Source organism: Meles meles, chromosome 13 (assembly GCF_922984935.1).
Source record: "Meles meles chromosome 13, mMelMel3.1 paternal haplotype, whole genome shotgun sequence".
Taxonomy (NCBI): Eukaryota; Metazoa; Chordata; class Mammalia; order Carnivora; family Mustelidae; genus Meles; species Meles meles.
The window spans coordinates 21,222,636-21,245,063 of record NC_060078.1 but is presented as its reverse complement, the minus strand read 5'-3'; the positions used below and the strand labels follow the sequence as shown (position 1 = coordinate 21,245,063).

The following is a 22,428-nucleotide window of genomic DNA, read 5'->3' as shown; positions in this document are numbered from 1 at the left end:
TTTCCCCGGAACATAAATTGCTAAATGTTTCTGTTTCCAAGGAAGTCTCTTACTGTTAGATTCCAAATGTCTTAATATAAATGTTCTTTTTACTTTACTTCTGATTACCCAGACTTAAAATCCTAAAATTACTCTTTATCACTTTTCATATTTCTTGAAAATTCAACCACAAAGTTTATAATTATTTTTGGATTTCTTTTATACCCTTGCTACTCACTATCTTTCCATAAACATAACATGCTGATACTGCCTATCTATTTTTTTTCCTGTTAAAAACTCTTCAATGCTTCTATACATTTCTACTAGAAGTCTTCCACAAATACTGATTTTACTTCTCAAATATATATGTATAAAATAGAGCCTGCTTAAAAAGACAATTTAACCACTGTGTAATAGTAATAAAATATGTTAAAAGATATTAAAGAATAAGGCAAATGCTTTAAAATAGTAAAAACAGAATTTTCATTTAAAATTACAATTTACATAAAGATTACATAAAGATTCTTACAGAGAAATTTAACAGAAGTGGAAAATAAACTCATGAAAGAGACAAATGCTATAAGGAAAAACTAAAATGCATTTACTAGGGGCAGAGAAAGAAATCAGAAACTGGAAGTATTATCCTTACTGATATAGCAGCTGTTATTACTGAAGTCCAAGATAATATATAAAAATAATCCATAAACTATACTCAGATAAAGTTAAGGAAAGATCCAGACTGGGCCTAAATGAGGAGGAATATCAGAAGTGAGAAACCAAGTAAGTTAGAAGTTGTCTAGATAGTACTCTACAGAGTGAATTTCTGATTGGCTTACCTAGGCAACAAAGCAAGTTGCCAGTGTTACTACTTAAATCAGTTATTCTACCACTGGAGGGAGTCTGGTCACATATCCTTTGATGTGACTTATACTCTAATAACTTCATCTTTTCTGGAAATGAATTAGAACCCCTACCAAGAATATGAATTGGTTTAACATAATCTGATGACTTTAAAGCTTTTTGTTTGTTTCTTTTAGTTTTTATTTTTGTTGTGTTCCTTACTCACTAAGTAAACATTTACAGCATCTCTACAGTCCTATCTGGGTCAAAGAAATGAATCCAGAGGTCACATGTGCTGGTACATATCTATCTTTGGGGAAAAAAAAATCATAAAGAAAAAATGTTAAATCAAGAACAGAAGGTTCTGATACAAATACCTACCCAAAGCAGATATCAAGGTCACACGGCACATGAAATGCAGCAAACAGCAGGTTTGAAGTAGAAGCTGAAAAGAGCTTTTAGGATTAAGGCTGACAAGCATATTAGTGATGGATAGATAAATATAAGTAAAGGATAGAGTACTGTAACTGTGGTTTTAAAGTTAACTATATTTTTAATTCAGAATTTACAGTTTCCACTGTCTACTCACGAAGTTGAAGTGACATTAAAAGGATTTATCAAGTAAAACACAACTGAAATAAAAAACAAAGATCTAAACGTTGGACAAAAAAAAAAAAAACAGAAAAAACAGTAGTTGCACTCAAGACGTTATGTGGAGAATAATAGTCCATTTACAATAATAATTGTTATAAACAGTCCATTTACAATAATAATCATTTTGTGTCAAGAATTAAAAGAAATGATAGAAAATACTTCATGTAATTATTTTAAAAATCCTACAGGATTGACAATATGCCCATTTTACATGAGAAAGCTTAAAACTAAAGACAGGTTAAGTAATTTGCTTAATGTAATATATCTATCAAGAGCCAATATTCTGTCAGAGGTGTCTGATTCTAAAATGCTATTGCCACTATCATATGAATGTCAGTGAGACGGAGCAATGACTACTGTGTTCTTGTACTATTAAAGGTAACAGTTATGGGTACTCTTCCTAGATGTCTGCTTCAGAAAATGTCATTAAGGATTATCTAATACAGCACTGTGCTAACTAGTAAGCATTCCTGTGTTACATTTCCAAAGTTAAAATTTGTTTAATTCATATATCAATAAGCATAAAAAAGTCATAACTGATTTATAATTTAAGTAGAAATGATAAAGTCAAAATTAAAAGGAATTTATCTTTTTTTAAATATGTAAAAAAGAGAAAACCTTTTTTTCTTTTTCTTCATAAAACTATTGTTAGACACAAAGACACGGAAATCTGTCGGGTCTCTATTCAATTTCCTTAAAATGTATTCCCTTGCTGAATAATATCATAAACTCCATAAACCGTATCTAGGCAGTCATAAAATGATCATGGAAATAATACGTGTTAAAAGTAGAAAGCCTTGGGGTGGATTTAAGTGCTATACAACAAATTAATTTTGTATTTTCTTCCTTGCTATTATAACAAGAGTGCAGAGGACTTGGATGCAAATGTAAAACAACATATACATAAATCTTTCCCTTTCAGCAAGGAAAGCTTTGAGATATCTTTTATACACACACACACACACACACACACACACACACACACAGGCTTCGAGATATGTACCTCTCTCTCTCTCTCTCTCTCTCTCTGTATATATATGATTTTAAGAAAAATGAAGAGAAGTAATGTAGAATGCTATGTGTGGGATTGGATACTGTTCTGTCTTGTCACAAGTTATTTACAGTCTGAAGTATCTATGTGAAGAAACAAACTGGAAATGGATTCCCATATTATCAATGCTTCCCAATGAGCAATTAATTATATTTTTCCTTCAACTTCCTTGGAAAATCTACAGTTAAAATAGATCATATATGCAACTTGAGGATACTTCAATACAGCAGAGACGGAGGAACAGAAACTCTCTCCTACTTAGAAAGAGATTACAGAAAGTACTAGATCTATAGCATATATTCAGAGGTTTCCTAGTAGAAGTCTATTCAGAATCCTCATTTTGAACTACGAGTGACATATAGGCAGAGACCATATACTAGCAACTAAACCGCACATACCTAGGATAAAACTACACATGAAATAACACGTGTGTAGAAGAACCCTCTTGATTAATTAAAAAATCCAATTATATGACCACTTGGATTCTATTCCAAATTCTTCCAACAGTTAAATATTTGGAGAAACTATTAAAAAAGGAAACATTGTGAATTACTGTTAATTATGTAAATGGATTAATTTATAAGAAAATAACAAGTGGAAGAAAAAACATACAAAAGCCAAGGAAACATAAGAAAGGCATACAGTTTACCAGCAGCTATAACTCTTAATTGATGAAATATATAAAACATTATAAAATTAAAAACATCTCTAAGTGGAGAGAGTAAAAGGAAACATATATTTAACAATAGTATTATATTTCCCATTCTATCTACTTCCAAGAAATTTGTGCTCATTTTTTTCCAATACCAGATAATGGTAGAATACAGTAAAGAGCAAACAAAATAAATGTATTTCTATGACCATAAAATTATGAAAATTTAGCACTTTTTATGTACTCGAGCATAACAGATCTTCTGTCACATCTTAATCTTTCTGTTATATATTTACAGAAGGAAAATAATGAGACTGAGAGGAAGTGAAGGGAGTAAATAATATCTAGCTGAATATTTCTCAATATAAGATTATGATAAATAAATTCTGCTTGACAAACAATGCAACATTTTTTAATTGTTCTGCAAAAGAAATAAAAACTACATATTTTGGAATTGACATGAAGAGACACAAAATAAAAAGTTAGACATTTAATAACATCTTTACACAAGCTATTCCTAATTTCTAATATTTTTAATAGAAGAGTTAGCTCTTTGTATTTGTTGATGTATTTTATAAAATGAAACCCTATTAATCTATGTTGAATCATTAGAAGTCTGCAAATAACTAATTTTCATGGATACTGCTAAGTGCCAGCACCCCCCTATTAAATGTTACATAATTTGTCCACTTTGCAGGATTCATAATGTGAAGTGAAACAACTAAAAAATATTACCAAAACAAAATAGCTACTACTCTACAAGAAGAGACCACACAAATGAAGCACTAGTTTTTGTTACTGTTAATTCTGTAAACTTCATAAAAAAGAAAAAAAAACTTTATTTCCCCTGGTATCTTTGAAAATGTGGTAAACGCAATTTTCAGTATTAAGATTATGGGGTTCTGAGGAGTAATAATGAATTGTAGTTATTTCCAGTAACTACAGTAATAAGCTTTTGATAAATCACTAAAGTAAATGAAAATGAAATCTACTTTTACTAGATTCTTGGTTTTCTGTCAAACCAATATAGGAAAATCAAAACATTTATAATGGTAACACCAGAAAAAGTCATCTCACAAAAGCATAAACTAAAACCCATAAAATTTCATATGTGGTCTATTAAAGATAATCTCTAGAGTTTAATAACGCAAATTTATATATGGAATACCAAAATGATTACTTTTTTAGATGCTATAAATATATGTACCTATTACTATGGTGACCTAAGGATAAAGGAATTATAAACAGCTTTTGCAAGAGTAGTTATTTATCAATACTACACTTTTTCCTTTACAGTGGCTTTGGCTTCAAAGGTCAATTATTCTGTGTCCCAAATTTATTAATAAACATGAATTCAGTGTTCAGTTAACCTAAACTATACAGCAATACCTAATCAAGTTATTTGAATGACTTTAGAAATAAGACCTCTGCTCCCTGTTTGGATAACATACTGATAAATTTTATGACCTTATTGTGAGCACACTAGTATTTCTACATAACTTTGGCTAAAAAATATTTTTAAATCATCGTCTCTATACACTGTTAATCACTGATTCCATTAAGAGCCAAAAGTGTTCAGATTCATCTTGACAACAAGTAAATTGTTTTTCCTTTGTCAGACGCTCAATTTTACAATTATTTGGCCAATCAACTACTAATCAGAGACTCTTTTACAAATGAAGTTTTATTCTACATCACTGAAATAGCACTGACTCTTGAACTACTCCATATAACACAGAAGCACTACAAGCTGTCCATATTGCACACAGTACTAGCTTATCTCTTTAACGCTCAAACCTGTGTTCGATCACTTCCTTCTTTAGGAGACTGCCAACTTTACCAACAGAATAAGCTATATAATATCAAGACACAATGGTGAGTACTCGCCACATATTCTGTACCACAGCAGATATATTAGGCCACTTCTTTACCTATTTTTGGCAGTTTCTGAATCACAGCCCCAAGCCGCGAAGCTTGTGGCTGTCCTTGGTGCTGAAACGCACTCTTCCCCACCCCCCCCGCGCCCCTTCACTGAAAAACCGTCACCCCCCCATTTGAGAGCATAAAAAGACTAATGAATTTGGGGGGTCTAAAAAGGGAAGGTTTAGAAAAGGAAATGCTAAGTTTCTGGGCTGAGAATGCTAACTAGCGTGCGCGGGTGGAGAGGGGAAAGAAGGGGTACTAAAAGCACCCAGAGGGCATTTCCCCTTTGGTTCGGGTAGACCCTGGAAACCCGGACTGCGGCACGATCGGAAACGCCTTGTCCGGGGCAGAAGCGGCAGGCGGGAACGGCGCCCTCGCCCGGGCAGCTCCTCTGAGCGGGACCAGGCGGGCGAGGACGCCGAGGGGCGCTGCGGCCAGAGACTAACGCGACTTTCCGCGCCAACGAGCGAGCCCTGGGGTCCTTTTGTTTCTAGCGTCTGAGGGGAGGGCGGATGAGCAGAGAGGAGCCCACCTGTATTTATTTGGAAGGGGGGACAACAAAAGACCCTAATGCCCCGGCGAGCAGGGTCGGCAGAGTCGGGGCGGCCGCGGCGCCTGGCCGCGGGCTCGGCCCCTTTCCTCACATCCCCCGTCGCTCTTACCGTCCCGGTCGCACAGCTGAATGGCCTCCAGGCTGAGGTTTTTGATCACCTCCTCACAGGGGCTGGTGGGGCTGTTGAGGGTATGATCCAGGCGCGGCACCTCCATTTTTCCAACTCCCTTCTCAAACCCGCCTGCTTCGTATCCAGGCTCTCTGGGTGGACGGGGTGGGAGAGAAGGGCGGGAAAGGGTAGGGAGTGGCGGAAGGAGGGGCAGGAGGTTGGAAGGCGGCTCCGAGGGGCCGAGGCTGAGCCTCCGGGCTAGAGAGCCGAGGCCGAGGGGACGGCCGAGGCAGTAGCTGCGGGGAGTGTGAGGCTCGGTGAGACCGAGAGGGGACCGAACGCGAGAGCGGGAGGCGCGCGCTCCCAGCGGGGAGGGGATGCGTCGCACGGGGAACGTGAGGGAAAAGGCCCGGCGCGCGCACGCGCGCGAGAGGACGCGCCCACCTGCTGGCGCGCGGTGCTCCTCCTTCCGCGCCCTTCCACGCGCACGCGCCCCCTGCTGCCCTCGCGCCTCAGCCACCGCAACTCCAGCACCGAGCGTCGAGCGGCGAGCGCTGGGAAACGGCGGGCCGCTGGGGGTATGGTGTGCTCGCCTCGCCCTCTTTTCTGGTGAGGGTGGTTTGTTGTCCTTCCCCTCTTCACAGGGTCACTTGCACCCAGGTTGGCTCTGGGGAGTCTGCACGGGGAGGTGAGAAGAAGCAGATTGGTTTTTATGAAGGACTGGAAAAATATGGGTCCAGATCCTTTGTATCCTTGTTCCGGAGCTCCCGGGCTGCCTTCTCCACAAGGTCTCGAGCGACTCCCCTCCAGGCCCCTGTGTGCTCCGCCAGGCATTTCTCAGAAACAGCTGCGTCTCTGTGGGAGATGAGTGGATTGACTGAGGAGTGTCAAGGTTTATGGACAGAATTTTGGTGAGCCCGAAGGAGGGGCAAACATGGGAATTCAGAACTGCCAGAAAGGTGAGGGAATGAGGAGATGCCAGCCTGCTGGAAAAGCAGCACATATGCTTCGGACTGACAACCACTAATCTTTCAGCCTTCAGTCAAGCTCGATTGGTCAATCCATCCACCCTTCCTTCCTTTCTTTTCTTCCTTCCTTCCTACCTTTAACAAAAAAGTATTAAATGTTTACTCTGTGGGGCATTGTTTTGGGCTCCAGTGAAGGAGGGTGGGGGGGAGGACAGTACCTGATCTCATGGATATGGAAAGATCCTTTTTTAATGGAAAATCTACTTTCTCAACGTACCTTAAATTTGTCTGCCCATTCTTTTTAATGGCATTTAGTATTCTGCAATGCACTTAGTAGTAGTGAAAATGTTTTTAAAATAAAGTAGGTACAGGTCACAGCCTATTGACCTCTCGGCATTTGAGAGTGCCTGCCCCAGTCTCTTCCTTTTTTAGTGTATATGCTTGCTGGAAATTAAAGTTCCTTTTTATTGATTTTCCAATTTCAAACATAAATGTTATCCAATAAAGTAACAATTTACATACAGATTGCTATATGCTACCCTTTCTAGTCACATCCTTCTAGCCATAACATGACTAAATCTAGTTAATTGAAGCCTCATAAAACAGAACGACCAGTTTAAGGTAAAATAAGCCTGTGAGGAAACTTGGCACAACTGCAAGTTGATAAAAATCTGTGGAAGATAATTGGGTATCTTAAAGTAAAATATCCTCATTATCAACTTAGGTATTAATGAAGATGGATCTCCTTCTTGTAGTTTGCGAGAATTCTTGTGTCAAAGTAGGGGGTGTCCCCAAGGAAAGGATAAATTATTACTTGTCAAGAAATATGACAAGATGGCACTTATTGGTGAATTTCCTCTGTTCTAAAAACCTGGCTCTGGAGAAACAGAAATTGATATTGTCAGCTGAGTCACAGTAGGTTCATCTTTCAGAGTAGTATCACATTTACAAATTTCAAAAGGAACTCTGTAGATTACCAATTTATTGATTTACAGGTGAGAAATATAATTCATATGTATAATTAAAGCTATAACTCACAAATATTTTTGCTATGTCCTTGGACAATGTGCTAGATGTTGGAAATTTTGCGTTCAAATCTATTAGGAAACACAGACATTGAAAAAGGAAAATTATGGTGAGTGTTATGAAAGAGGAATCATAGGAATGTGTGAAGCACACACAGGAGTTCTAACCTTGTCTGGTTAGTCAGGAAAGCCTTTAAAAAAATTATTTAAAAGGAACAGGAAATTATGGGAGGTCTCCGAAGGGGAAGTTAACATGATCAGATTTGTAGGCCAGAATATTTGTATAATAGGAAAAAGGGATAATGTTTTAAAAAATATTAATATGACTTTGTGTATAAGACCTTTTCAATCCAAGGCATCTTTCTGCTAAGGATTTAGATTATTACATAATTAACTTAAGAGTTAATATTTCACTTTTGACGTTCAGCATGGGATTTTTTTTTTAACAAATTGTTAGGATTCAAATCAAGGCATTGTCAAAAGATAAAATATAGATGTGTTTATGATTTAACATACCAAGGCTAGCCCTAGTGGTCAAAACAATCTAGTTTATCCCACAGTGAAGACGAGATATCCCAGTCCACAATAAAGGCTTAAGCCAGAGATTGGTATGAGGAAGATGATGGCTATGAGGTACATAAAGTAGAGAAAATTCTATTCTTTTTGGTTCAGAGAATAATGGAAAAGAGGTAGAAGACCTAGGGAATGATAACGAGGAACGTTTTTACTCACTTGTACATTGAGGATGCAAGATGAGGGATTGTAGCTTTCAAAATATCCAGATAGGTATGGGAAAACTCAAGGACAGAGAAATTTCTGGTCTAGTTCTTAGATCTTTGGGATGATATCACCTGGCCAGGCTGAGGGGGACCACATTCAAGTAACCTTGAACAAAGCATCATGGGCAGAGGAAGGGCAGGAATTTACTTTCCAGAACTGCTAAAAGTTCCTGTATACTCAGAAGGTAGTTGAGTTGAGATCTAGTCAGCCTGCTGTGAAACCTGATTCTAAAATGCAAGGTAATATTCTAGCAAAAACTGCAGAATGGACTTTCTAGGCTAGGGGTGTCTAAAGTATTAAAAAAAATAAAGACTTGTCAGTCTTAGAGATGGCTACCAGGCCCTGACCAAACTGAAAAAATATAGGCCATGAGTTTCTCTAGCCAACAACTTCAAGTGAAAGGCCAGAAGCAACTAGGCTTACAAGAGATGTCACCACAGAAATCAGAGGAGGCAAAAGACATTCAAATCCAGTGACACTTTGTCTCAGTGCTTCAAGGTAATGGAAGCTCTCCTGTCCTGATATTCCCAAATACCATGTAAAATAATATGTAGGGGAAAAGGTAAAAACCCAAAAGACTAAGGATCTTACCTAAAAAGATGGACTTTACTCTAAAAGGGTAAATAAAATACTGATTAAAATATTGATTGAATCTAGGTTCCTATATTAGACTAAAAATACATTTTTATCTTCCCCTTTATATCAGTGAGTGAGATTTCATGAAGATGACCAAATAAACTTTAGATAAAATGAAAATTCTAGGAGGAGGAGCAGGATGGTGGAGAAGTAGGAGACCTAAATATCATCAGGTCCCAGGAATTAAGCTAAATAGTTATCAAACCACTCTGTACAGCTACAAACAATAGGAGAGAGAAGAAGGGAGAGCAGCAATTCTAAGAACAGAAAACCGACCACTTTCTGGAAAGTAGAATGTGTGGAGAAGTGAATCTGAGGCAACATTTGGGAAGATAGATTGCAGGGTAAGGGGCTGGCTCCTGGCAAGTGAGAGAGCAGCACAGCACAAAATTGGAACTTTTAGAAGTTTTCTGCCCTGAGGGATGTTGCTCCAGAGGCCAAGTGGTGGGTGGAGCCCTCATGGGGACAGTGTGGTCTCATCAGGACCTGTGGGGTCGCAAAAAGAAGAGGGGTGTCTGAGTGTGGTAGAGCTTCCAAGTATCAGAGTGGGGAAGTCAGCTGCAGAGACAGAGCCAAGGAATGGGCTCTCAGCTCAGGATTACCTTAAATCATGATCTGAGGCACAGGCCACTGCTCTTCGGGCAGTGACCCAACAAGCAGCAGATCTGGGGAGACTCACCTTCTTCTTCCAGGAGGAGCAGTTCAGGACCCGGCTACAGGAATCAGCTGGGTTTGGAGACTACAAACGGGGCTGTGCACCGGAGATAAAAATGCTCAGTCACAGGCTGGGTGAGCTTGGAGTGCGGCTGGAGACCAGGGAGATGGGAGGGATTGACTATTTTTCTTGGAGCGTGCATTGAGGATTGGGCCCCAGTAGGGCCTACAGGCCAGATTGGGAGGCCACCATTTTCATTCCCATCCTCCAAAGCTGTACAGAAAGCGTTAGGGAACAAATGCTCCCGAGACCAAAACCAAGCAGATTACAAGCGTGGCCCTTGGCAAGGCGTGATATTTGGCCTCAGGCAAAGACATTTGAGAATCGCTGCAACAGGCCCTTCCCTCAGAAGATCAGCAAGAACATCCAGCCAAGACCTAATTCACTGATCAATGAGAACTGCTGAACTTCAGAGGTAGGGGAAAGCAACACATGGAATTCATGGCTTTTTTCTCATGATCCTTTAGTTTTTCAAAGTTAAATTTTTTTTAATTTTATTTTTTTCTTATTCTATTTTTAAATTTTTTTCCTCTTTCCTATTTTAACATTTTTAATTATTTTATCAATACCTTTTTAAAAATATTTTTATTTTCATCATTATAGTCATATTTTATCCCTTCATTGTATTTAACTTTATTTTCTGTATACATTTAGGTTTTTTTTTTTTCTTTAAAATTTTGGGATACAATTTCTTCTAATACATCAAAATATACACTAAATCTAGTGCATGGCTTTGTTCTAGTCTCCAGCCAGTTCACATTCTTTCCTCTTTTTTTTTCTTTTCTTTTTTCAACCTTCTTATCTTATCAATTCTTTTTTTAGAATCATTTTTAATGTTCATCTTTACAGCCATATTCCATCTGTTCATCATGTATACCCTTATTTGTGTGTGTGTGTGTGTGTGTGTGTGTGTGTGTGTGTATAGAAGTTTTTCTTTCTTTAAAATTTGGGAGGGGGGGTAGTTTCTTCTAATAGACCAAAATACTCCCAAAAGCAAAGATGTATCTCTGTTCAATTCAGCAGTCAAATATATACATACACACACACATATATATATATTTTTCTTTTATCCCCCCTTTATTCTCCCCCTGGTTTCAGGACTCTACAGATTTCATTAGTGTACATTTTTTCTGGGGTCATTGCTACCCTTTAAGTATTTTATTCTCTCATTCATCTATTCTCTTCTTTTTTATTATTTTTTTAAGATTTTATTTATTTATTTAACAGAGAGACAGATCACAAGTAGGCAGAGAGGCAGGCAGAGAGAGAGAGAGAGGGAAGCAGTTTCCCTGCTGAGCAGAGAGTCCAATGCAGGACTTGATCCCGGACCTTGGGATCATGACCCGAGCCGAAGGCAGAGGCTTTAACCCACTAAGCCACCCAGGTGCCCTCATTCATCTATTCTCATTTGGATAAAATGACAAGGTGGAAAAACTCACCATAAAAAAAAAAAAGAGAGAGAGAGAGAGGCAGTACTGATACCTAGAGACCTAACTGATTGGACAATAGTAATATGTCAGAACTAGAACTTAGAATGACAATTATAAAGGTGCTCGCTGGCCTTGAAAAAAGCATGGAAGATATTAGAGAATCCCTTTCTGGAGAAATAAAAGAACTAAAATATAACCAAGTTGAAATGAAAAAAGCTATTAATGAGGTTCATTTAAAAAATGGAGGCTCTTACTGCTATGGTAAATGAAGCAGAAGAGAGAATTCATGATATAGAAGACCAAATGATAGAGAATAAAGAAACTGAGCAAAAGAGAGACAAACAACTACTGGACCACAAGGGGAGAATATGAGATATAAGTGATACCATAAAATGAAATAATATTAGAATAATTGGGATGCCAGAAGAAGAAAAAAAGAGGGGGCAGAAGGTATAATGGAGGAAATTATGACAGAGAATTTCCCTATTTTGGCAAAAGGAACAAGCATCACAATCCAGGAGACACAGAGAACCCCCCTAAAAGTCAGTAAAAATAGTTCAATACCTAATCATCTAATAGTAAAATTTACAAGTCTCAGTGACAAAGAGAAAATCCTGAAAGCAGATCAGGACAAGAAGTCTGTAACCTGCAATGGTAGAAATATTAGATGTGCAGCAGACCTATCCACAAACCTGGCAGGCCAGAAAGGACTGGCATGATATATTCAGAACACTAAATGACAAAAATATTCAAGAATACTATATCCAGCCAGGCTGTCATTGAAAAAAGAAGGGGAGATAAAAAGCTTCCAGGGCAAACAAACAAATAAACAAACAAAAGAAAATCCAAAACCAAACCAAACCGAAACAAAAAAACCCAAAAACAACAACAACAAAAAAAAACCCAACCAACCAACCAACCAAACAAACAAACAAAAAAACAAACCTAAAAGAATTTGCAAACACTGAACCAGCCCTACAGGAAATATTGAACAGGGTCTTCTAAGCAAAGAGAAAACCTAAAAATAACAGACCAGAAAGGAACAGAGGCAATATACAGTAACTGTCACAGGCAACACAATGAAGTTAAATTCATATCTTTCAATAGTTACCCTGAATGTAAATGGGTGAAGCGCCCCAATCAAAAGACACAGAGTATCAGAATGGATAAAAAAAAAAAGCAAGACCTATTGATACGCTGTCTACAGGAAACTCATTTTAGACCCAAAGACACCTCCATTTTAAAGTGAGGGGGAGGAAAACCATATACCATGCTAATGGACATCAAAAGAAAGCTGGGGTGGCCATCCTTATATCAGACAAATTATATTTTAGGCCAAAAACCATAATAAGAGATGAGGAAGGACACTGGATCATACTTAAAGGGTCTAATAACAATTTTAAATATCTATGCCCCTAACATGGGACCAGCCAATTATATAAACCAATTAATAACAAAATAAAAGAAACACATGAACAATAATACAGTAATAGAAGGGGACTTTAACTCTAAGCAAAAGAGCAACAAGAATATAAAGGCTTTAAATGGCACACTGGACCAGATGGACATCACAGATACATGCAGAACATTCCATCCCAAAGCAACAGAATACACATTCTTCTCTAGTGCACATGGAACATTCTCCAGAATAGATCACATCCTGGGTCACCAATCAGGTCTCAACCAGTACCAAAAGATTCGGAACATTCCCTGCGTATTTTCGAAACTAGAAATCAACACAAGAGGAAAGTCTGAAAGAGCTCAAATACATGTAGGCTAAAGAGCATCCTACTAAAGATTGAATGGGTCAACTAGGAAATTAAAGACGAATTTAAAAATTCATGGAAACAAATGAAAATGGAAACACAATGGTTCAAAATTTTTGTGACGCAAAAGGTGGTCCTCAGAGGAAAGGATAGAGCAGTACAAGCCTTTCTCAGGAAACAAGAAAGGTAAAAAACCTAACCCTACACCTAAAGGAGCTGGAGAAAGAATGGCAAAGAAAGCCTAAACCCAGCAGGAGAAGACAAATAATAAAGATCAGAGAGGAAATCAATGAAATAAAACCCAAAAGAACAGTAGAACAAGTCAACAAAACTAGGAGCTGGTTCTTTGAAAGAATTGATAAGATTAATAAACCCCTGGCCAGACTTCTCCAAAAGAAAAGAGAAAGGACCCAAACTAATAAAATCATGAATGAACGAGGAGAGATCACAACCAATACCAAAAAAATACAAACAATTACTAGAACATATTATGAGAAACTATACACCATCAAATGTGACAATCTCGAAGAAATGGATGCATTCCTAGAGTCATATAAACTACCAAAAGTGAACCAGGAAGAAATAGTAAACCTGAACAGACCCATAACCAGTAGGGAGATTGAAGCAGTCATCAAAAATCTCCCCAAAACAAGAGCCCAGGGCCAGATGGTTTCCCAGGGAAATTCTATCAAACATTTAAAGATGAATTAATACTTATTCTCCTGAAACTGTTCCAAAAAATAGAAATGGAAGGAAAATATTCAACCTCATTTTATGAGGCCAGCATCACCTTGATCCCCAAAACAGACAAAGACCCCATCAAAAAGGAGAATTACAGACCAATATCCTTGATGAACACTGATGCAAAAATTCTTACCAAAATACTAGCCAATAGGATCCAACAGTACCTTAAAACGATTATTCACCATGACCAGGTAGGATTTATTCCTGGGCTGCAAGATTGTTTCAACATCTGCAAATCAATCAATGTGATACAATACATTGATAGAAGAAAGAACAAGAACCATATGATATTCTCAATACATGCTGAAAAAGCATTTGACTAAGTACAGCATCCTTTCTTGATCAAAACTCTTCACAGTGTAGGCATAGAGGGTACATACCTTAATATCATCAAAGCCATCTATGAAAAACCCACAGCAAATATCATTCTCAATGGGAAAAAACTGAGAGCTTTTCTCCTAAGCTCAGAGACAGGGCAGGGATGTCCACTATCACCACTGCTATCCAACACGGTACTAAAAATCCTAGCCTCAGCAATCAGACAACAAAAGAACTAAAAGGCATCTGAATTGACAAAGAAGAAATCAAACTCTCACTTTTTGCGGATGACATGATACTTTATGTGGAAAACCCAAAGACTCCACTCCAAAACTGCTAGAACTCATACAGAAATTCAATGAAGTGTCAGGATATAAAATCAATGCACAGAAATCAGTTGCATTTCTATATACCAACAAAAAGGCAGAAGAAAGAGAAATTGAGTTGATCCCATTTACAATTGAATCCCAAACCGTAAGATACCTAGGAATAAACCTAACCAAAAAGGCAAAGAATCTGTATACAGAAAACTATAAAGTACTCATGAAAGAAATTGAGGAAGACACAAAGAAATGGAAAATGTTCCATGCTCATGGATTGAAAGAACAAATATTGTGAAAATGTCTATGCTATCTAAAGCAGTCTACACATTTAATGCAATCCCTATCAAAATACCATCAACCTTTTTCAAAGAAATGGAACAAATAAAATTTATATGAACCAGAGAAGACCCCTGAATAGCCAGAGGAATGTTGAAAAGGTAGACCAAAATTGGCAGCATCACAATTCCAGACTTCAAGCTCTATTACAAAGCTGTAATCATCAGACGGTATGGTACTGGCACAAAAACAGACACATAGATCAGTGGAACAGAAGAGAGAGCCCAGAAATGTACCCTCAACTCTATGGTCAACTGATCTTCAACAAAGCAGGAAAAAATGTCCAATGGAAAAAAGACAATCTCTTCAATAAATAATTTTGGGAACATTGGACAGAAACATGCAGAAGAATGACACTGGACCATTTCCTTACACCACACACAAAAATAGACTCAAAATGGATGAAAGACCTTAATGTGAGACAGGAATGTATCAAAATCCTTGAGGAGAACACAGGCCCCAACCTCTTCGACCTCAGTTGTAGCAACTTCTTCCTAGAAACATCACCAAAGGCAAAGGAAGCAAGGGCAAAATGAACTATTGAGACTTCCTCAAGATCAAGTTTTTGCTCAGCAAAGGAAACAGTCAACAAAACCAAGGGGCAGCCAACAGAATGGGAGAAGATATTTGGAATGACATCAGATCAGGGGCTAGTATCCAAAATCTATAAAGAACTTATCAAACTCGGGTGCCTGGGTGGCTCAGTGGGTTAAAGCCTCTGCCTTCAGCTCAGGTCATGATCCCAGGGTCCTGGGATCGAGCCCCGCATTGGGCTCTCTGCTCCGCAGGGAGCCTGCTTCCTTCTCTCTCTCTGCCTGCCTCTCTGCCTAGTTGTGATTTCTCTCTGTCAAGTAAATAAAATATTAAAAAAAAGAACTTATCAAACTCAACACTCAAAGAACAAATAAACCAATGAAGAAATGAGCAGAAGACATGAACAGATATTTCTGCAAAGAAGACATCCAAATGACCAACAGACACATGAAAAAGTGCTCAACATCACTTGGCATCAGGGAAATACAAATCAAAAACACAGTGAGATGCCACCTCACTCCAGTCGTAATGGCTAAAATTAACAAGTGAGGAAAGGACAAGTGTTGGCAAGGGTGCAGAGAAAGGGGAACCCTCCTACAGTGTTGGTGGGAATGTAAGCTGGTGCTGCCACTCTGGAAAACAGTGTGGAGATTCTTCAAAAAGTTGAAAATAGAGCTACCCTATGACCCAGCCATCGCACCACTGGGTATTTACCCTAAGGATACAAATGTAGTCTGAAAGGGCATGTGCACCCAAATGTTTATAGCAGCAACGTCCACAATAACCAAACTATGTAAAGAGTCTAGATGTCCATCAATAGTTGAATGGATAAAGATGTGAGATTTTATATATATATATATATATATATATATATATATATATATATATAAAATTTCGCCTTTTAAAAAAAACCTGAAATCTTGCCATTTGCAATGACATGGATGGAACTAGAGGGTATTATGTTAAGCTAAATAAGTGAATCATAGAAAGACAATTATCATATGATCTCTCTGATATGAGGAATTTGAGAGACAGAGCAGGAGCTTGTGGCGGGTAGGGAGGGGGAAAAATGAAACAAGATGGGATCAGGAGGGAGACAAAGCATAAAAAGACTCTTAATCTCATGAAACAAACTGAGGGTTGCTGGGAGGTAGTGGGGAGGGTTAGGGTGGCTGGGTTATGGACATTGGGGAGGGTATGTGCTATGGTGAGTGTTGTGAAATGTGTAAGCCTGATGATCCACAGGCCTGTACCCCTGTGGCAAATAATACATTATATGTTAATCACATACACAAAAAATAAAATTCTACCTTTTTGTATCTAAACTGTAGTTTGAGTAACTGGAATCCTCATATACTGAAATCATTTGTCAGTTTGAGATAGCCACTGTTACAGCCCAAATCCTACCATTCAAGGTTCAACTCAAATGGTACATACTCTATAAAGATTATTCCTTATGCCAAAAATCTTTTTGTTTTATTTCCATGGGGCTTTATTTATCTACAGACATAATCACACCATGATTTACAATTATTAATATACATGAAGAATCAATATCAAATTTGAAAAGGGTCTTAACTATATCTTAATGCAATCTTGTACCCAAGTTGAAGCTCCTGACAATAAGTTGTCTATCTCTTAATATATAATAAATTAAAATCCTCATGAAGTAATCTTACTTATTCTGAATCTAAATATGCCTCCTATGAGGTCAATATAAGGGCCTTCAATTTCTCCTCTGTAAGTCATACACTATAATGATAATCCTTCTTCTTCTGCCCATCCATATTTAATTTTCTGACTAAATATTCATAGTTCTTCCAAATAGTTCTGATATGATCCCTCTTCTGGATGGATCTAATATTTTCTAAGAGTCTGTTGGTGAACACACCTATGATGTGAAGTGATATTAAGAATATAAAGGGAAACAAGCAGTCTATCACCATCTTTGCTCTATGTGCCAGACATCTTATAACACGACCCAGGAGCACATTAGCTTTTCCGACAGAGATATCAATCTGCTTATACATGTAAAGCAGATCTTGCTATCCTGTAAAACCTGTACTTCTTCCCTGAACAGTTCTTATTTCCCCTGTGATGTAAATTTTAAGCACATTTTATAGTATTTGCACAGAGAAGATAGTACAATTTGCTGAATTATTTGACTAAACTTCAGTACTTTGAATGTGTTTAATTATATTGCTGCAACTGCCTAGAATTTTATCAGATCCAAAGAAAAACTAGGTTACAAAGCCCTTTCAATAAGCTTGTAAGTGCAGAGATTGTTCTTATATAACCCATAGTCTTAGGCACAACCCAGGTTTTAATTGCTAGGCAGAAGGCAGAGTGAGAACCAAAACCACAGGTAGAAGCAAACTAAAATAAATAAATAAATAAATAAATAATAAAAAAATAAAAATTTTAAAATGCATGGTAAATGGAGTGTTTTGTTTTGTTTTTCCTCTCTTCTTATAATGTTACCATGACTTTTCCTAAGTCCTTATAAATGGTAGAGAAAAAGAAAACTCATGATTGACAAAGTTGAAAACTCATGATTGACAACTCATATACTCTGAATTCTTTATCTTGACTCAAGCTGACTTGTGCCTGGACTTGTGAAAATCAAATGACATATGTAGGGGCAAGTGCTGTATGAACTCTAAGGCATCTCACAGAGTTAGAATAGTGTTATTATGGAACACTAAGAACACCGTTAAGAAAGTATATCTGGTCAATTTTACAGTACAAATTTCTAGAAATAGTTTAATACCTATTTAAAAACATTAAGAACTTCCATATTTAGAATAGTTTTATGGTTTAGTGTGTTGAGGCCCTTATAAATTATGTCACATTATGTATGCTTTGGGTTCTATCTCATGGTAGATTTTTGCCAAGCCCATAAGAAGATACTCAATATTGAATCTCTCCCCAGTATTTGATTTCCACATTTCTAGTTCTTTTTTTTTAAGATTTTATGTATTTATTCATCAGACAGAGATCAAAAGTAGGCAGAGAAGCAGGGGGAGAGATAGGGGGAAGGAGGGTCCCTGCTGAGCAGAGAGCCTGATGTGGGGCTCGATCCCAGGACCCTGGGATCATGACCTGAGCCAAAGGCAGAGACTTTAACCCACTGAGCCACCCAGGTGCTCCATACATTTCTAGTTCTATATCACCAAACACTGGTGAGAGACGGTGGAGAACTACGATGAGTTGGTCCAAAATTTATGCTATTAAAATTAAACTTGCTTGACAATTTAACCATCACAGAATGTTTCTCTTTGAAACTCCCAGGTTTTCTCACTTTCAAAAGATGATCTCTGTTTTTCCTGGGAAAAAAACAAACAAACAAACAATAAAAGCAGAGTGAGGTTTCTCATTTGTCCTTATCTTTAGCTCAGTGGGTCCTGTTAAAATTTGCTCCTTTTCTTTTTCTCATCTGTACTTTCTACTCAGTGCCTGTATAATGCAAAATAGAGTTGTTGTTTTTTTTTTTTAAAGATTTTATTTATTTATTTGACAGAGAGAGCTCACAAGTAGGCAGAGAGGCAGGCAGAGAGAGTGAGAGGGAAGCAGGCTCCCTGCTGAGCAGAGAGCCCGATGTGGGACTCGATCCCAGGACCCCGAGATCATTACCTGAGCCGAAGGCAGCGGCTTAACCCACTGAGCCACCCAGGCGCCCCCAAAATAGAGTTGTTAACTTCTTATTTTTACCTCCTCCAGCTGCTTCAGTCTTTTTCTTTCCACTCTTTTTTATCTTTAAACATTGCCAAACCTCCTTGATATTAAACAATTATCTTACTTGACGGGGCAGCTGGGTGGCTCAGTGGTTAGGCGTCTACCATCCGATCGGATCCTGGGATAGAGGCCCATATGGAGCTTTCTGCTCCATGGGACCCCTGCTTCTACCTCTCCCACTCCCTCTGCTGTGCTCCCTCTCTCGCTGTACCTCTCTCTGTCAAATAAATAGATAAAATCTTTTTTAAAAAATTATCTTACGTAAACCAGTAACTATCTTAACTTCTTAATATTCTAAGGTATGTAAGAAGCCCATTATAAATCTGTTATTCATTGTTTCCATCTCCTTTTAATCTTCACACAATTTATCATTTGTCTCCAGGACTCTGATTCTTACTCTTCAAATGTCATCTTTGGATTCGGTGAGATTTTTCACATCACCAATATACAAGCCTTTTATCATCTGCATCCTCTTTGATATTTCAGCAGTTTATTTCTGCTGAACTTCTGAGGCACTGAACTCTACCAGATCTCTTCCTACATGTGCGGTTAATGTTTATCAACTCTAGCTTCTAAGCTGCCCTCTTGAGTGTAGGTGTTGTTTAAAGTTCAACCTCTGACATTATGTTCTTCCCTGTTTAAAGCTATTTCCTCTGATAATGCATGCATTTCCATGAATTTTAATGTCTTTTTAATGTTTAAATTCTCACCTTTATCATCAAATCCTTATTTCAAGTCCCCAAATGTAAACATAAGTCATTACCCACTTCCCACTAATGAACATTTTTATTCTCATTCCAATAACCATTTCTAATTAATCAATTCATCCCCAAAACTGGTTGCTTTTTCTAATTTTTCCCACATTATAGTGACTGGCAGCAGTATCCTCTTAGTAATTCAGTCACCTTGCTTTCTGATTTTCTCCTTTTCTCTTTAAATTAAACTATCCTCAAACAATTAAAATTTTTGCCATATTTCATGGACATTTTTCACCCTGAGTTATAGGTACAACTACTACATTTAGGTTTTCATCATTTTAACCAGATTATTGAAATTACCGTGTGCATAGTCTTCCTATCTCCTTTCTTTAAGCTGCTACTAAGATCAACCCACTAAAACATTTTGTTAATTAGAGCTTGCTCAATAAATTACAATGGCCACCTATTTTTGTTCTGTAGTTACTGGTGAGCTACTGAAGATTTTTAAGCAGGTATTTGACAATTGTAAAATAGTATTATGTGATTAATCGTCCCATTTTCATAGGATGAATGGAATGGAGGAAGATAGGAGTTTAAGAAATTATTATAGTGCAGGCAAGAAATTATAATACAGACTAGACCAGTAGAATTGGGAGTGGAAAAGAAACAATGGATTTGAGAGAATGAAGTTACACTGCTGTGTTTCTGAGATTATTTAAAATCACAAAAAGAAGTCTTTTAATATTTTGATATTTTAAAAAATTGATTTGTTCAGTCATAATACTAATGGTTATATACTAAAAATATTAATACTATAGTACAGCATTGCATGGCATAGGAAACATGAAAAATTCACTGCATACACTTTTTCCATGTTTAAAAGCCATAAGAGACTCTTAACCATAGGAAACAAACTCAGGGTTGCTGGAGCAGAGGAGGGTTGGGGGAGGGGGTAACTGGGTGATGTGCATTAAGGAAAGCACTTGATGTAATGAATAGTGTGCGTTGTATGCAACTGATGAATAACTGAACTCTACCTCTGAAATGAATGATACACTATGTTAGTTAATTGAATTTAAATATATTTTTTAAGAAAACCTAATAATTGGGGCGCCTGGGTGGCTCAGTGGTTTAAGCCACTGCCTTCGGCTCAGGTCATGATCTCGGGGTCCTGGGATCAAGTCCCGCATCAGGCTCTCTGCTCGGCAGGGAGCCTGCTTCCCTTTCACTCTCTCTGCCTGCCTCTCTGCCTACTTGTGATCTCTCTCTGTCAAATAAATAAATAAAATCTTAAAAAAAAAAAAGAAAACCTAATAATTATTTTCTAATGATATATACAAATAGATTAAACTTAAGGACTAAAGCAACATCTAATCTTTATATTTGTGAGTAAAAAAAGCTCAACTAAAATGGCTCCCAGAATAGCATGTCTTGGAATATCTTCTGCTGTCACTAGTCAAAATTTAAAAGGAGTTGGTATTAATGGGAAAGAAATCTTGGGAGGGATGGAGAGGAAAAATTTCTCCATATATTAAACCTCTTTTATTGACAGCCTTTCTTCCCTTCTCTGGTCCTTTGTCTTCTATTAACTATGCACTACAGTAGAGTATTTTCAGAATATATTCAAGTACATAACCATCCTTAACTCCATGTCAGGGAATCTTGAAAATAAATTATATATGGTGAGCAGTTATAGGTGCTGACAACCACAATCATTTTGCCACAAGTCCCAGGTTATTCTTGCCTTCACAGATACATTTTTCTAGTTTTGAGTTTTTCACAGGCTCAAAACAAATTCACTTACATCTTTACATTATTGGCAAACAAGTTCTCTAGTCTACTCCCCTTGGACACAGCTCAAAACTGCTCTCCTGAAGCCCTGATCTTATTAGTGTCCCCTTAAATCTATCCACAGAAATTTCCTGTTGGGTCATTTTTCTAGGATTTTTATCTCAGCAGATTAGAGTTGTGACTTTTATAATGATTAATACATTTTGGTTTCCAAAAATTCTTTCTAAGCTAAAAGAAATACCTATAGGATTTCTAAAAGTCCTCTAATTTTTCTGAACATCTAAGTTTCTCTCAAATTTACTGTAACATCAGTGATGTTATATAGCCTACATGTGCCATACATTCATTAGTATGATAAGAAGGCCTAATTTAACAACCACATCTTACCTTGAGACTTTCTCTGTAACATTTGTGTAAATATAACTACCACACTGCATTCAATTGTAGTTTAGCTTTCCTGACTCCATCCAAATTAAGCTCACCCAAGATCTATAATGAGAAAAACTTCAGAGTGGGGAGAAGTTTATTAAAGTGATTACTTAGTCAATAACATCCACTGAATGATGATTCAATGCTCTGTATGTATGTATGTATGTATGCATGTAACTGGTACAAATTATTGAGTGGTTATTGGGCTTTCTGTGATGATACAAAGAGAGACACTGTCCGTGCCTACATCTCTCCCTACCCCAAATTATCGCTTTTATCCTGGAATGCAGATAAATAGAGTTGTTTCTGTTTAACTAATTTTAGCAAAAGGAGAAGCCATCATAAAAATTAGCACAGTAGCTATTCGTGGATGGGGCTTCAACTAGAAATAGTGAGGGCCACAAGATAATTCAAGCCATACTTTGGAGATATTGCAAGT

At 37.5% G+C, this 22,428-nt stretch overlaps 1 protein-coding gene and 1 pseudogene across 1 annotated transcript in view; one reads left to right on the top strand and one right to left on the bottom strand.

The window, feature by feature from the left end:
• PHYHIPL (phytanoyl-CoA 2-hydroxylase interacting protein like) overlaps window positions 1-6,097 on the bottom strand; it is a 94,876-nt gene extending 88,779 nt beyond the window's left edge. Inside the window, exon 1 of the mRNA XM_046027093.1 lies at window positions 5,762-6,097. Within this exon, the coding sequence (XP_045883049.1) occupies window positions 5,762-5,867 (106 nt within the window). The 5' untranslated portion in view covers window positions 5,868-6,097. The remainder of the gene's footprint in view (window positions 1-5,761) is intronic.
• Window positions 4,943-22,428, top strand: part of LOC123955264 — a 29,272-nt pseudogene continuing 11,786 nt past the window's right edge.